This window comes from Sciurus vulgaris (assembly GCF_902686455.1).
Source record: "Sciurus vulgaris genome assembly, chromosome: 2".
NCBI lineage: Eukaryota > Metazoa > Chordata > Mammalia > Rodentia > Sciuridae > Sciurus > Sciurus vulgaris.
Window position 1 is genome coordinate 120,487,581 of NC_136462.1, and position 16,757 is coordinate 120,504,337.

Consider the following 16,757-nt stretch of genomic DNA (forward strand, 5'->3'; position numbering starts at 1 on the left):
AGTGCTTAATAAAAAGGCTCTTTGTCTTTGTAATAATTTTTGTGTGGCTCTCAGTTGGATTCACCATAATACAGCTTCATACTTTAGTACCACTGTTGGTTCATACATGATCCTCTTTAATTGTTTAATTACAATTTATTTTCAATAATACAGTAGTTCCCCCAACTGTTATTCATAGGGATATGTTTCAAGACCCTCAGTGGATGCCTGAAACCATGGATTGTACCAAACCCTATATACAGTGATTTTTTATACATATGTTTATGATAAAATTGAATTTATAAATTAGGCATAATAAGAGATAAATAACAATAACTAATAACAAAACAGGACAATTATAACAGTATACTACATTAAAATTTATTTAAAACTCATGAACTGTTTATTTCTAGAATTTTCCATTTGGTACTTTCAGACTGTGGTTGGTTACACCACAACTATGAAAGAGAAACAGTGGTAAGGCAGGGCCACTGTACTCCCAGTAACTGATCACTCAATCTAAAAAACATGATGTTACCCACAACATATCTACTTAGGCATCCTTTCCCTCTTCTCCCTCTTCCCACCTGTCCTCCAAAAGAAACCTCCTCTTGAATTTTATTATTAAACTAAAGGAAGACTGTAGGTACCCAAAGAGGTAGGATGGCTGCAGATTCTTTAACTGAAGTAGCTCTTGTACCAACCAAGTTGCAACTCCCTTGGGGGGCAGGGCCTGGCTGTCCTTTGCTTCAGTGTGAGGTACCCTGGGGTACCAAGAGCAGGAAGGTGAGGACTGGATGCCAGGCAGCAGAAAAGACAGCTCCAGAAAGAGGAGATCCCACCCCACGGCACCTGCACATGGGCCTGTGTGACTTTGGCTCTGCCCTGTGATGTCACACAGTGTTGCCCTGGTGATCCAACTGGGTCTGGGCAGAGAGAGGGCCACTCCTCTCTTCACCTTCCTGGGGGTGCTAAGAGTCAATTGCCCCAGGCCCCTGACCAACTGGCCATGGCCCTGATCCCCCAAGGTTCTTCCACCCACAGAACTTCTTGGTGCTGAGAAAGATCCAGACCCCCGTCCACTGCCCACCCTTCTGCTTTCCCCGGTTCAAGCCTCAGGGCTGATATATAGCAGCCAAGAGACAGTACTGACACTCCATATTCTTCATCACCCCCAAAGACTCTAAGGCACCCGGGCCAGCTGCTGGGCAGGACTGTTCATCCCAGGTACCAAATCCCAAGATTGCTAAACAAAGCCAAACACTCCTGTCCTGAGAGGATGGGACGGAAAAAGACGAAGGTGAGGACTGGGGACAGAGGCCATGCACCTGCATGAACCCATCCCTCCTTCAAACTCTGTTTGGTTCGCTTCCCTTCTCTGGGCCTCAGTTCTCACAGCTGTGAAATGGGTGGGTAAGGCAGTCTCTATGGCTCTTCCTATCTGGACGTTAGGACACATGGGAGTTGTAATGCAGTATGCTCGCGGGTGTTGTGGAATCAGACTGCCCTTACCTGCTTGCTTCTGTCCTCTTGTTGCTGGGCTCAGAGAGCCCACCCAGATGGCTCATCATCTCCTGCAAGATCCCTGCAGCACCCACACCCTGCTGCCCCCATACCCTCCTTGCCGCTGCCCTGCCCTCCCTCCTGAGGCCTAGGCCCCCTGTTTGGTACAGATGCTTGAACCCCTGAAGAAAAGGCATCTGGGATCTGTTTTGATTACTACTCAGAACAGTGTCTGACACATAGTAGGCATTCAATAAAAAGCTGTGGCAGAGCAGCAGGGCCCTGCCAGGAAGGGACTAGAATCTCAGTGCAATGAATGCCAACAGCTCAGTGTAAGTTCCTAGATTGCCACCCTCCTCTTTAAGATTCCTAGACTGTAATGCATCCAGACTGGCCTGACCCAGGAGCCCTAAGCAGCCAACTGGATCCCACCTGCCCTACTAAGCTGGAGGGACCCAGGCAGTGTGAGAGTACTGAGGGGGAGCCAGATGTTTTATTTGATGGGTAGCTTTCAGAAATATTTTATTTTTTAAAATTAATTAATTAAATGTTTGATACCAGGAATTGAACCCAGGGGCACTTAACCATTGGGCTACATCCCCAGCCCTTTTTTATATTTTATTTTGAGACAAGGTCTCACTAAATTGCTTAGGGCCTCACTAAATTGTTGAGGCTGGCTTTGAACTCACGTTCCTCCTGGCTCAGCCTCTCACAATGCTGAGATTACAGGCATGCGCCACTGTGTTTGGTTCAGAAACATTTTAATAGCTGGGTAGAATCCTCCACAAGGATGTTCATAATGTATATGAAGCATTATATATTCATATTCCTTCTTTTGTGAATCCCCAGATCAGATCTTCTATTGGGGAGATGTTTACAAACGTCAGTGCTTTGCATATTAGGGATTTTAATCCTTTTTTATTCCACCTTTTTTTTTTTTTTGGTATTGTGGTGAATTGGGGGCCATTATAAAAATTGGTGTGGAGGCTTAAAAATGTAATCAAAATTCTTTATGATTTCTAACTTTTGTTTCATCATCTTCTTTTCTCCCCACTTGGTGCTGGGGATGGAAATCAGGGCCTCACACATTCTCTGCCACTGAGCTCTACCACCAGCCCCGTGTGATCTTTTGAAAGGTTTTCCTGCCCCAGATGCTACAACCTCTCGCTACTGTCAATGAGTACTCAGGTTACAGGGGTTACAGCCCTGAGAATGAGCCCCACGTCCAAAGCAACGTGGTTTGGGCAGAGCAGAGGCCTCAGGTCATGGGGACACACAAACCCTTGTTCTAGTCCCAGCTCTGTCGCCACTGGCTCAGCCGAGTACCTTGGGTAAAGGGGTTTCACTCCCCGAGTAGGTTTCATTGCTCTAAAGGGGCCTTCACCTGGCCATAGTAACCCTGGGCAAGTCCAGATGCTGAAACTAGAAGGAGTGCAAAGAACCATTTTAATTCAAGGCCCACTAGAGTCTAGTAACGTGCCCAAATGACAGATGAGGGCAGCCAGGGCAGCCTCTGAGGGCCCAGCAGAGCCTCTCCAGCTGGTATGGCTTCCAGACACAGGAGCCTTCTGGAGGGAGAACCTGGGTTTCTTAGCTTCCAGTGACCTTCCAGATTCCTAGAAGGAGGGGTGGCAGGTAGGAGGGACTGAGGATAGGGAGTGGATTTCATTCCATCCCTATCCCTACCAGAACCAATTTAAGCTACCCACTCGTGGGAGCTGAATTAAATGGGCCATTAACTCCTTCACTGCTGGTCCTATCCTCCTCCTCTCCCCGCATCCACTCCTCTCTACACACATTCCAAACTGCGCTGAGTGATAGGCAGTCTTGGGGCTCCGAGGACAGCTGCTGGCTAATCCTGGCGTATTAAGGACAAGTCTGCCTGTCTGGATTGCCAAGGCATGGATCAAATGGCTTCCAAGCCTGCCACATGTGAGCCCTGTGGTATAGCTGGGAGTCCACAGGCTTCCATACTCAGGACCTGCTTGCCATCTATAGGCTGGGTGACCTTGGAGGGAACCGAGGCAAACCCTCGCCTAGAAAAGTGGCCTTCTGAGCTCTGCTCTGAGCAGTGGTGAGTGGGTGAGCTGAGGGTGAGTTTGAGAGCCCAGCGTTGCTCCCAGGCCACAGGAGACAATCAGAGGAGGTGAATTTCCTCCCAGGATTCTCTCGCTCCATGGATGCATCCACGGCCTGAGACTTAGGGAGGTTCGCATCTCCCACAGTTCACTCCCCAGCATGTGACCCAGCACCAGCATTTTTTTCTTCTCTTTTTTTTTTTTGGTACTAGGAATTAAACTCAGAGGCGCTCTTCCACCAAACTGTACTTCCCAGCTCTTTTATTTTATTTTGAGATAGTGTCACACTAAGTTACTGGGGCTGGCCTCAAACTTGTGATCCTCCTGCCTCAGCCTCCCAAGTAACTGAGAGTACAGGCATGCGCCATGGTGCCTGGCTCCCACACACGCATCTTCTATTCCTTCAAAAATTCTTCATTGCTGGTCAGGAATGGGGGACATGCAGGGAACATGGATTCTGACACAGGGACATCTCTGAGGGAAGAAAGTCTGCAGATTTCCATTCAGAAGTTGGAAGGAAAGGGGGAAAAGGAAGGTTGAGGCCCTGGCCCACCATTCCCACTGGAGTCCTCACCTTTGGCCACAGGCCTCCCTGGCCCTGGACCCAGCCTGCCCAATGGGCACATGCCCATAGGCCTCACCAGGAGGCGCCAGCCTGGCAGCTGGCCTCATGCCCAGAAGTGAAGCATGAGCAGTGCCTGCCAAATCCTCTGCAGGCTATATTTCCTGGAAGGCTCTTCCTGAGGGGAAGGCACAGGGCCGGTAGGGAAAGAGACAGCACAACTCTGGGCCTTGCTAGAGGCCTACTTGAGCTCTGGGGCTGCCAGGGAGTCAGTGAGAGACTGGACGCTGCTGTGCTTCTGGACCTTCACTCTGTGCCTCTAAGGTGCTTATAGTAGGCTAGTGCCCCCATAGCAATGAGGCTCAATCTAGGGGTGGGAGGGACATTAGCTGCCTCACTGCAGGAATCTCAGGCACATCGACCAGGAGGAGGGCTGCATTCCAAACACTGCCCTGAGGCTCAGAGAACTGGAGGCAAAGCTGGCTAAAACTTCACAGACCAAACCTGATGGGGACTGGGTTGGGGAACACTGGCAAGCATGCAATCTGACCTCAGAGGGGAGGCAGCGGGCTGTGGCCGTCTCCCTGCAGTCCCTCCATCTGGTGGGGGTTCCCTCCCCTTCCTCTCACCCTGACCTGGCAGGGGAATAGTGGAGGCTGCTGGAGTTGGGGGGCCTCATCTCTCATCAACACCTCTGCAGATGGTGACAGGTCCTGCTGCAGGAGGGATGGTACCCTCCTCAGTCAGAGGAAGGGGAGGGGCCTCTCTGTAGAGCTGGCACTTCAGAGGTGGAAGCAGGGAGCAGGTATATTCTCATCCTCTAATGAGTCTTTTGTTAGGCAAGGACAGCCTACACCAGGACAGCCAAAGGAAGCTTGGGAGCAAGGTACAGGAATAACGGTCCTGCGTAAAATCTGGGAAGAGCAGCCCAGGCAGAGGGAACAACCAGGACAAGGGCTGGGAGGCAGGAGGAAGTTTGGTGTGTGTGAGAAACAGCTAGGAGGCCAGTGTGGCTGGAGCAGAGTGAATCAGGGGACCCGGGACAAGACAAGACTCTGAGAGACAGGGAGCTATGGCAGGATTATATGTCAAGGAGTGGTTTAAATTCCTAAAGGATCCCTCTGGCTGCAGTGTGAGATGGGATGGAATGGAGAGGGTCAGAAGGGAAAGAGCCATGAGGAGCCAGAGCAGACATCCAGGTGTCTTGGGACCCAGTGCTTGACATGCAGAGGGTGGGAAGGGATGATTCTAGAGATGGATTAAGGTAGGGCTGACAGGATGTGCTGATGGACTGGATGAGGGTTGTCAGGAGGACTCCAAGCTCTGGGGCTTGAGCAAGTACAAGAATGGAGCCCCCGTTAGTTGTGTTGGGGCAAGAACTGAATGAAGTCACATCCCTAAAACTCCTCAGGGTTGAGCAAGGCCTCAAGCACTTAGCCTTTCCTTTTCCCTTTGCCTGAGGCTTCTAGGTGCCAGAAGGGTACCACTGTGCCCTGGATCCCCAGCCCAAGGAGGCAGCAGGTCAACTCCCAGACAGGCTGGTCTAAATTCTCAGTGTCCCTGTGGGGAAATCCACTCTCAGAATGTGGCTGCCCTGCGTCCCACAGTGGAAAGCAGCAGAACTAGGCAATCCCAGCTGCTCCAGCAGTGCTCATCAGAGGCCACCAGAGCAAGCAGGTCCTTGCTCCTCTCTGGGCCTCAGTCTCCCTTAGTATAACAGGACATCCTCCTCCGCCCCTGCCCCCAGGGCCTGCCCTAGAATGCAGGTAAGAGGGTCAGCTCTCAGGGCCCCATCTCTAACCTGAGAGCACCATTGCTTCTCTCCCAGGGCCATGAAGGCCTCTCCGTATGGCTACGTATCAGCAGAAGGGACAAAGGGAATAGGTGGCATCCTGTCAGGTGATGCCTAGCAAGGGTTAACATCAGTCTATTGGGTCGACTCCAGGTACTGGGAATGAAGGTCAGTCAACCAGCCAGTACAGAGGAAGGATCAGGACACCCCAAAACCACTCTCCTCTCCTCTCCTCTCCAGCACTAGGTGTTCACCCACCACAAACATCCCCAGCTCTGCCACCTTCCCTGCCTTCCCCTGCTCTGTGGTCACACAGCCTCATCTGGCCTCAGACACCTCCCTCCCCTTCCCACTTCACTGCTCCGTCCCAGGCTGCAACCTTCTGCCTTCTGGCTTGAACTGACTTCGCTTTACATGTTCTCCCCACCCTTGAAGGCCTCCGTCCCACTGCCCTTCCCAACTGCCCCAGCTGCCATTGCTGTCCCCTCTCAGCAACTCTCATCACTGTGCCCCTTTGGGTCATGAATCCATGCTGTCCAGTTGTTGAGTCCCTGCACAAGTCTGCCTAGGATGCCCGGCCTAGGAGGTCTGGGCATTACACGGGCAGCACCTCTCCTCCTCCACGTGCAGGGTTCTCTGGGGAGAACACATATCCATCATCTCCACTAAAACAACGATGACTTCACAGATGGGGATAAGCTTTATAATGTACAGTGCTGTGCCCAGGAAGGACCTGAAGTGACTGACGGGTGGCTGAGGTGAAGTTACAGAAAAGACTGAAGAAGGTGGCCAATCTCTAGGACCTGAAGAGCAGGTGGGGTTGAGGAATTATAAGTAAAGATAGACGCAAAAGCAGAGGCTTAGAGGTAGGACCTGACTTGAGAGGGGAGGTGGCCTTTCTCCTGCTGCAGGAAGGGACAATCCAGGACTGGAGAAGAGACACTGAAGGGCATGTGGCCTATGGGACAGAGGTAGGGAGAAAATGGTTTCGAGGGCAACTGCCCTGTAATTCTGGGGTAGGGGAAATGACAGAGGAAGACAGCTGCTAAGAGGGGAGGCTAGAGGTTATAGAGGGGCAGTAAAGGGAGATGCCAAGTCAAAAGAGGCCACTCCGCTCTGACTCTCCCCACAGGTCACTGAGGGCCCAGAGAAGCCCTTGAACACCTCCCAGAGCATGAAACCTGACATCAGCCACCTGTCTCCCCCTAACATGGAGACCATCGCGGTCACTCTCCACGGGGCTACCAACCTTCCCACCTGCAAGGATGGCTCTGAACCATGGCCCTATGTGGTAGTGTAAGTAGCTGGGTGAGGGTGGGGCAGCAGTGGTGCTGGGCTGTGAGCAGAAATTAGGGGATGAATATTTGGATAATAAGCACCAGAGGGTTCAGGGGAGAAGTTGCACAGGGGCCGTGGGCTCTGCAAAACAAAGGCCTGGTGCACTTCCTTGCTATGTGGCAACTGCACATAAGGCCAGGAAGGAAGGACACCAAGGGGTCCAGAGGGCCACTTCTTGATTCCACAACCAGTCAGGCAGGGCTTGGCCACAGCTCCACCTCAGCAGGGCCCTTGTATGCAGAGGCCTAGGCTGGGCTCAGTCGGAGGTGATGGTCAGAGAGATGACTTAGGGTCTGCCTCTCCTGTCTTTGGATGCCCTATCCCACCATGCCCTAGATGTTATGGTCCTTAAAACCACCCTCCCCCTTGGCCCCCATCTCTCTCCAATCATGTCCATCGTGGGGCTTCTTTTTTCTTTTCTTTCTTTTCTTCCTTTCTTCCTTTCTTCCTTTTCTTTCTTTCTTTCTTTTGTTCTTCCTTTCTTCCTTTCTTCCTTTTCTTTCTTTCTTTCTTTTGTTCTTTCTTTCTTTCTTTCTTTTGTTCTTTCTTTCTTTCTTTCTTTCTTTCTTTCTTTCTTTCTTTCTTTCTTTCTTTCTTTCTTTCTTTCTTTCTTTTCTTTCTTTCTTATCAGGTGTTAACCAGGGGCACTTAACCACTGAGCCACATCTCTAGCCCTTTATATAATATATATTTTTTAAAATTCAGAGAGAATCTCACTAAGTTGCTTAGGGCCTTGGCTAAGTTTCTGAGGCTGGCTTTGAATTCTCAATCCTCCTGCCTTCCCTCCCAACTTCTGGGACTATGGGTGTGTGCCATCGTGCCCGGCTGTCAGGGGGCTTCTGGATCCTTTAATGTACCCCATAGCCCCAGCCAGCAGTTGATGATACACACTTCTCCTCCTGGTTTCTAAGCCCCAGCATACCATATCTGCTGCCCACCTCTCTTAGAAGGCCATCAAGCAACAACACAGTGTCCAGTAGCCAGCCTTCCCTGTGGAGGTGGGACTTCTGCTCAGTTTTTATCTTAGAGCATCATGCATTAATTAACCTCTCCAAGGAGCTTGTCTTCCCTTGACCCCTTCTGTAGACACTGAGCAGCCACAGCCTCCCACCAAGCTACGCTCTGCCAATGCTGGCATCATTGAGTTCCTGTCTACAGGCTTTTACCTGCATTTCCTTGTGGGGAGTGCCTGTCCCAACCTTCCCACCCACTCCTGCTGAAATCTCACCTTCAATGCCTCGATAATGATGCCTCCTCCAGGCAGCCACCAGAGTTCAGCTCTTCATCCTCTGAAGCCCCACAGCAGTGGCAACACTAGACTGAAATACTTTTTATAAATATGGTCTATGTGTTCCTCTTCTATCCCCCTAACTGAGGCTCCCTGAGGATCTCAAGTTCCATTCTCCATTTCTGCAACATTGCACCCAACACAGGACTGAGCACAGACTTACAGCCAAAGAGGCAAACACCTGGTTATAACAAGCAGCCCGCCTACCACTCACAGGGAAAGGGGGATAGATGCTGTGCTGGAGACCAACAGGTGAAATGCTTGCCTTGCTTGCCTCCAAAACCCATTTGCGCCAGCCCAGGGCCTCAGCCCTCCCCTCCCCCACCTCCATTTCCGTGGTGAGGGAAGGACAGGTGGCAGAGAGCGGGCTTGGCGGGGAGGCTGGTTTCTAACAGGGAGCTCGCCTTCTCCTCTCAGCTATTTCCATAAACCAATTATCGCCGATCATCTCGGGAGATTGAGGCCGTGCCTGTCACCAATCCAGCCTGGGCGGCAGCGGGGCGGGTAGCTGGGTGGCCGCGTTGCTCCTCAGCAGGACCGCAACCCCGCGCCATCACCCCGTTGCTATGGAAACGAGCGGGGGAGGGAGCCTAGGCTACTTGAGCCTGGGTGGGAGTGTGGAGAACTGGGCACACCTCGTCGCCTGCGCCCTCCCAGTGGCAGCGACTTGTGGGAAGGAGAGGGGGAGGGGAAAGCGCATCGCTACACCCTTCTCCTTGCTGGGAGCAGGGCCTGGGCCAGGACGCACCCGCTCCCAAAGCTCCAGGCAGAGCTGCCACCAGCTCCAAGTGGTGCTAATGAGATGCAAATGAAAGGAGAAGGGAGGGATTCTGAGAACAGGGCCCAGCTGTCAGGACCCGGAGGTGGCTTTCAGTGCTAGCCCCCAGCCCCAGGCAAGAACCAGAGGGAGGGCCTGAACCTTTAGAGTCCCTAGACCTTGGAAAGAATTTGATGTCCTCCTGTGTCTAATCACAATACACAGCAACAAAGCATACGATAGGCATAGGAAAGTCCACTGAAGTTCTCAGTTTTTCTCAGGAGTATTTCAGTGCTTTAAAGAAAAACTTATAAATACTTATATGTAAAATCTGAAACTGTGAAACTCCTGGAAGAAAATAGGGGAGAAACTCTTTACACGAGTCTTGGCCATTTTTTTTTTTTTTTTTAATTTGACACCAAAGTACAATTAAATCAAAAATAAACAAGCAGGACTACAACAAACTAAAAAGCTCTGTACAACAAAGGAAGCAATCGACAAAATGAAAAAAAAAAACCTATGGAATGAGAGAAAATATTTGCAAGTCATGTAAGGAATTTATACAACTCAATAGCAGAAAAAAGCCTGATTTTAAAATGTCCAAAAGAACCTGAATAGACATTTTCCAAAGAAGATATATAGATGGCCAAGAAGCATGTGAAAAGGTTCTCAACATCACTAATCATCAGGGAAATGCAAAGAAAACCACAAGGAGATACCACCTCATGCTCCTTAGGGTGGCTGCCATCAAAAAGACAAGACAAGAAGTAACAAGTGCTGATGGGGCGGGGTAGGTTTAGGGTTGGGGGGGGATCCTCATACATTATTGCTGGGAATATACATTGGTGCAACCATTATGGAAAACAGTATGGAGATTCCTTAAAAAATTAAAAATAAAACTACAATATAATCCACCAATTCTACTTCTGGATATGTACCCAAAGGAAGAGAAATAAGTTTATTATAAAGATACCTGTACTCCCATGTTTATTGTAACACTATTCAAAAGATATTCACAAGATATCTACCTAAGTGTCCATCCATTGTTAGATGGATAAAGAAAGTGTGAGATACATTTAACCATAGAAAGAAGGAAATTCTGTCACTTGTGACAACATGGTTGGACTAGGAAGACAGACATTATGCTAATGGGATAAGCCAGACACAGGAAAGAAATATTATATAATCTCAATGTGAAATCTCAGTTGAACTTACAGAAGCAGAGAGTGTAATAGTAATTGCCAGGGGCTGAGGATGGGGACCTATTGGACTTGCCATTATTAGATGAAAAAGTTTCAGGAAGCTAACATGCAGCATGATGATCATAGTTAACTACATTATATTATACACTTGAAATTTGATAAATCTTAAGTGTTCTAACAAATAAAAAGGGTAACTATATGAAGTGATGGATGTGTTATCAATTTGATTATGTAGTGATTATTTATAGTAGATATGTCTATCAAATCATCATGGTATAAATTTTAGATAAATTTTTACTTGCCAATCATACCTCAATAAAACTGAAGAATATACATATATGTATAAACTTTTACATTCTTTCTAAATACTTTTTGTCATCATCATTGTCCTGTTTTCTGGTGTCCTAAGTTTAGTCTCCCAGCTTGGTTTCCTGCTGTCTATTACCCCATGTTAGGTCAGGGAGAGCAGCCTGGGGATCCTGTCTCAGCCTCCTTCCATTCTTTCTGGCTTTGTTTCTTCCCCATCAGAAAGGTCCATAGTTGGAGCGCTGGGTGGGGAGAGAAACACAGGCCTGAAAGGACCCCGAAACCATTCACTCATTCACCCCATGTGATGACCTGAAGGACGTTCAGGCCCAAAGATGGGGCTTTCTTTACTTGGGGCACAGCCACTTCACCCCTCTGCAGGACCCAGCCTGAAACCAAGCTAGCAATGGGACACATCCTCCAGTCACAGCTAGTCCAGTCTGGCAGGTCCACTTGGCTCATCTATGGTTCTGCATCTCTTCATAGAAATCATGTCCGCTTCCAATCTGACCCCACTTCTGCATTGAAATAGATTTCTCTAGAGTCCCTAGTGACCACCATGCCTCACCAATGGTATCTCTTCTTATGCAACCTCCCAGTGGCATTAGTCCCTGGTGACCACTCACTCTCTTTAGCCCTTTTCTTCTCTTGGCTTCCAAGACACCACACTCTCCTATTTCCTCCTATGACCACATCTCTTCATCTCTTCTACTTAGCACAAAATGTTGGCCAGTTTGTTTTCTACCTGAGGTTGCTTTCTCTTCTCTCTCTCTCTCTCTCTCTCTCTCTCTCTCTCTCTCTCTCTCTCTCTCTCTCTCCCTCGGATCTCATCCTCATCCTGGCCTCAATAGTGACATTTTCTTAAAACTCCCATCTAGTCTATCAACAAAGTATGTCAATGGTCAACATCTATCTGTCTTTTTCTTTTTTTGGTACCAAGATTGAATCCAGGGGCACTTAATCACTGAGCCATATCCCCCAGCCCTTTTTATGTTTTATCTTAAGGCAGGGTCTCACTAAGTTGCTGAGGCTGGCTTTGAACTTAATCCTTCTACCTCAGCCTCCCAAGTCACTGGGATTACAGGCATGTGCCACTGCCCAGTTCAGTGTCTCTCTTATCGCTTGAATTTGGCTGCTTCTCTCCACCAGCTCCAAATAGCAATAACTAAGTGTTGATGAAATGAATGAATCTGGCCCTGTTTCTAGATCGTTGTGTGATTTGGGGAAAGTTACCTCACTTCTTGATGTCTAACAGAAGAGAGTCAAAGGGCAGTAGAAAGAAGCCAGACTGGAATCAGGAAGCCCACCACCCCAACTCCCTGTGTGACCTCTGGCCAGTCCCTACTCTTTCTGATCTCAGTCTTCCCATGCCCAGGATATAAACTACAGCCTCCATGCTGGTGCATACCTGTCTGGCCTGGGAAACCATCTCAGTTTGTTAGAGCCCCAGCAGGGCCACCTGAGACAGATAGATGCCACACCCAGGCCCAGGTCCAGAGTCTCTCCTGGCTAATCTAGGTCTGGCTGGAGGGCCTGGTGCCTGACCAGTGTCCAACACCTGTCTCCCAGCTTGACACAAAAAGACCTGCCAGTCAGAGCACCACAGGGACCAGGAGAGTAGTGGCATTGACAGGTGGGAATGCCCCAGGGGGCAGGATGGCTGTCGGGGAGGAACCAGCCGGGAAGCGGCCTGTGGATTCTGACCCCTAGCCAAAGGCTGGTGGAAGGGCTGCCAGTGTTGGCAACTGCTGCTTTGGCTGCCCAGACCTAATGAGTGGTGACAGGGGCAGCACTGGGAAGGGAGGCTGTAGCTTCCTCTGTGCACATGGGCAGGCTCCGCCCAGTCGGGGCAGAGGGTGGGTGTCAGATTAGGGCCCTTCAGAACCATGTGCAGAAGACCTTGTGTTTTTATTGTATGCCTGAGAGTCCTGACCTGGGCCCCACATTCTATGTTCTTGGTCACAGACTGAGCCCTGACCCTGGTGACTAATTGGAGAGAACACTGAAAGGAGGACAATTGCTGGAGGTCTTGGTAATAGAGGGATGTTAAAGAAGTACCTCCCATATACTGACAAATATGCCAGGAGAACGTGTTTCATATAACTTAATTGTCACCCAGTCCTATGTATTAGGTGTATTATCCCCATTTTACCCTTGAGACTCAGAGCATTTCCATAAATGAGCCAAGTTCACAAAGCCTGTGAGTTTCTAAGTGAGGATCCAGAATTCTCAACTCCAGAAGTTCTTTCCACTGCATTCCCTGCTTTGGTCTTACAGCAGTTAGTTTCCCCTCTGGGAAAGAGGCTGCTGGACTCAGGATCCTGACCCATGCTACCAGAGAGAGGCAGCGACCAGTCTGGAGACCCCTCCTGGGCTCTAGGCTGCCCCTCCTCCTGGTCTGGCTGTGGCCTTGGCCAAGAGCCCCAGAGGGCAGAGATCTGGATGGAGAGGGTGGAGGCTCAGCATGACTCACAGGTGACCTTTGTCTCAGCAACCAGATGGTTGGGCTCAGCAAAACTAACAACAGTACTCGAGGACAGTACCAGGATAAAGCAACCCCCATTTGCAGATAATGTCCCCCTCTAAGCTCACTGGGAATTCAGTTCTCCACACACTGGTTTTCACAGAACTGCACTGGGAAGCAGTTTCATAACCCCATGTGTTAGCCAAGGAGGCCGAGGCCCAGGGGCATGAAGGGATTGGTCTGAGGTCCTGCAGCTGGCCAGCAGAGTGGAGCAAATGAAGACAACTGTTACCATCTGACCACTGTCTCTTGCAGAGACTAAGCCTCCTTTCCAAGCTGGAGGACACCCCTGGGGAAAGAGACAGGGTTGGGAAGCAGGCCTTGGGTGGGGCCTGGGAATCTATCTCCCCTGCAGGACCTCAGCCCTGTGGCCTGCTCTCCTGCCCACACCTGCTCCATATGACTTTGGTCCCTTGAGGCGCAGAACCTCAGAATTTTTGTTCAGTGAAAATGTTCCTGTATCACAGAGCTATAAACACAGCTGGTGTCAGTGGTTAAAGGAGGGCTGCCCTGAGACCCGCCCCCTCTCAAGTCAGACTGAAGTTATAAGGATTCTTTCCAGATGTTCCCTATCACCTCTGCTCAGTGCCCCTGAGGTCTTCTCATGCCTGAAACATGAATTCATACCCCCAAAAGCATGAGCTCTCCCCCAGAATGCTGGACTGCTGCAGAGCAGCCCAGAGGGCAGTACTGACCAGGAGAAGTCCAGGGAGATGGCAGGTAGTGGCAGGCCATGGGGCCTTTCTGGTGTCCTTATTACATTATGCTCAGGCTAACGCCTCTGCTTATTCCTGAGCATGCTCAGAGTAGCTTTCCTGGCTCCTCCTCCCTCCACAGACATCATGAACAACCAAGAGCTTGATCCCCCTATAGGCTTTGCCTGTCCTCCTTCCGCCCTGCCCCACTCCCCATGGGCTTTAGGAGCAGATGCCAAATGGTCTGGCACCTAGCGAAGAGTGAGGTGCCAGACTGGACAGGAGCTGTGTTTTTAGGTTCCAGTTCAGCGTCTCCTGCCCTCTGTTCTCCCTGTTTATGTCACCTTCCATCCCTCCACACACCCAGTAAGCTTCCATCAGGAGAAGCCACACCAGGCATACCAAAGTCAGTGCCTTCAGGGCCCAATTAGTTACATAAACCCCGAAGTCAGCTGGTATGTGATAAAACAGAGAATAGAAGAGACTGGCAACAAGAAGGACCCTGGCTACTTCAGAGGAGCAGCCTCCAGTATCCTCCCGCTGATATCTGACTTGGAGAAATCGGGGCTTGGCTCGTCGGTTCCCTCTGTTTTTGGAGAGAAGCAAGAAATTCAGATTTCTGTGCAAAAATTGGCCATTTTTTTTTCATGCAGGCCAAACAGCTGTGGTCAGTTAGCATCTCTACAATGGCCCCTCATTGTCTTCTCCTCCTGAACCTTCAACTCATGTCAGATTCAACGGTCACATCCAGCTTCACTGACTTGTCTTCTCCCAGGAGAGTGACTTCCGGTGCTGTCCCTCTACTTGTTGGAGTAGACATTCCCCCTTCTTGAGGTCCCCTCTCTCTTCACTTCCAGAATGGCCCCCTCTCCTGATTGTCTCCCTTGTCTCTAGTTACTCTACCATGAGATCCTCTTTGTCCCGTGACTATAAATGTAAATGTTCCCCACTCAGTCTTGGCCTGTCCTCTGCATCTCTGCTTTCCCTGAGATCTCCCTCAGTTCAGGTTCCCCAACCACCCCCAGAACCCCTGTATCCAGCTCTAGCCTCTCTCTTGAGCTCCATGGACCCACTTGCTAATGTGCATATCCACTTCAGACTCAGCCTTCCACAGTTGACCTCCTTATCCCCCTTCTCTAAGGATGCACCAGGTGCCTGGAACCTTTGAGACACAGAGTACCATCACCAGGGAGGAGCTGAGCTCAGGATGTAGCCTCCTGGTCTGTAGCAGTAGAGCCAGAAGCCAGGATTCACACCCTGGCCTGTGAGCCCTAGTGCTAATTCACCTCTCCAACCTTCACCACGGCTGACCTGGGAATGTTCTGAGTGCTATGAGATTTATCTTTGTGGAGGGCAGACCATAGCCTCCCTGCTCCCTGCTCCCACACAAAGATGGGGACCAAGAAGGACTTTGGCTGTTGGACATGACCCTCTCCTCTCCTGTTAGTCATTGTTTGACTTCCTAGGCAGTTCTGGGCCTGAGGAAAGTGCTGTGTGTGTGTTAAGGTGTTTTGTGTGCGTTGGAGAAGCAGGGCCCCTGGACCAGCTCAGGATTGTGGCTGGGGTCTCACAGAATGGTTCACATGGTCATCAGAACCAGAACCAAAATCCAGCCACAGGGTCCTAACCTGGGATAGAGAGACCAGTATCCAGGCTGAAATAAGGCGCTCAGGGCCTAGGCCCTTGAGGAAGCCCAGACCCCACAGCAAGGCTCTGCTTCCTCCCACTGGGGATATGCTGTTGTGACAGCCATTGGAATCTGATCACTCCTTCTAGCCAAGAACCTCTTTTAGGATGGGGCTGAGGAGCTGCCTCTGTATGGAGAGCAAGTCCCAGCATGGGCCCAGGGGCTGCCAGGAAGAGCCACAGAGGACAGCCTGCCTCTGTCTTCATGTGCTTCACCACAATCCATCTCTCTTCCTGTTCAACACTCACTGGGCCCCTTTGGGCCCAGGCTAGGAGCTGGGAACTGAGTTTCTGTGGTGACCAGGCAGGTCCCTGCCCCTGAAGTGCTCATAGTCTAGCAGCAGGTGCAAGTACACAGGTAACACTATCCCTACTTACTTGTCCTTTGTCCACATCTCCTCAGAGGGCAGCTTCAGCCCCCTGCACTTGGGCATCAGAAAAGTTGGTCTCTTTGAAGGCACAAGGGGACACTCCCTACCTCAGAACTTGGACTGAACACCACCCCAATTAGTCCAGGAATAAAAATTAGAATGAACCTCTTTCAGAAGTTGGGAAGTTCACCTTCATGTCTGACCCAGCTTCTTCCTGCACAAACTTCCTACACAGAAAGGGATAGCTCAGCTGAGAGGATGTGCAGAGCAGCTGATGGGTTGAGAGAACCCTAAGTCATGGAGAGATCCTCTGAGCTGTCTCACCCAGGCCTACTCCTTGCCAAGGGTACCGTCATTTCATCCCCATAGAGCCATGGTGGTGACCGACAGTAGTTCCCCCTGCCTCCCCTAAGAAAATGGTCCCCGGTATACCTCACCACGTATGCCACAGGGTGAAGCTCCAAAGGCTGGCAATGGTGCAGGCAGGGGCTCTTCTTGGTCCTGCACTGGCCTCAGCCTCAAACAGACAAAAAAAAAAAAACCCTCTGGAAAACAAGGAAATTCTTTCCAGAAAAGGGTGCAAGGTGTGACAATGTCAAACAGGAGGCTTAAGTCTAACTTTGCACCAGTCACTTTTGTGGGCTACAGTTCTTTCTTGGGCTGTACTGGGAGACTA

General features: G+C 50.2%; 1 protein-coding gene across 2 annotated transcripts in view; it reads left to right on the forward strand.

Annotated features, from left to right (window-relative positions):
• Positions 1–16,757, forward strand: part of CCDC33 (coiled-coil domain containing 33) — a 104,201-nt gene that overhangs the window by 16,749 nt on the left and 70,695 nt on the right. The window contains exon 3 of one of the 2 annotated variants that reach the window (XM_079127315.1): positions 7,047–7,210. The exons of the other annotated variant lie outside the window; for it this stretch is intronic. Within the exon in view, the coding sequence (XP_078983441.1) occupies positions 7,047–7,210 (164 nt within the window). The remainder of the gene's footprint in view (positions 1–7,046; positions 7,211–16,757) is intronic. 2 annotated transcript variants of the gene reach the window in all.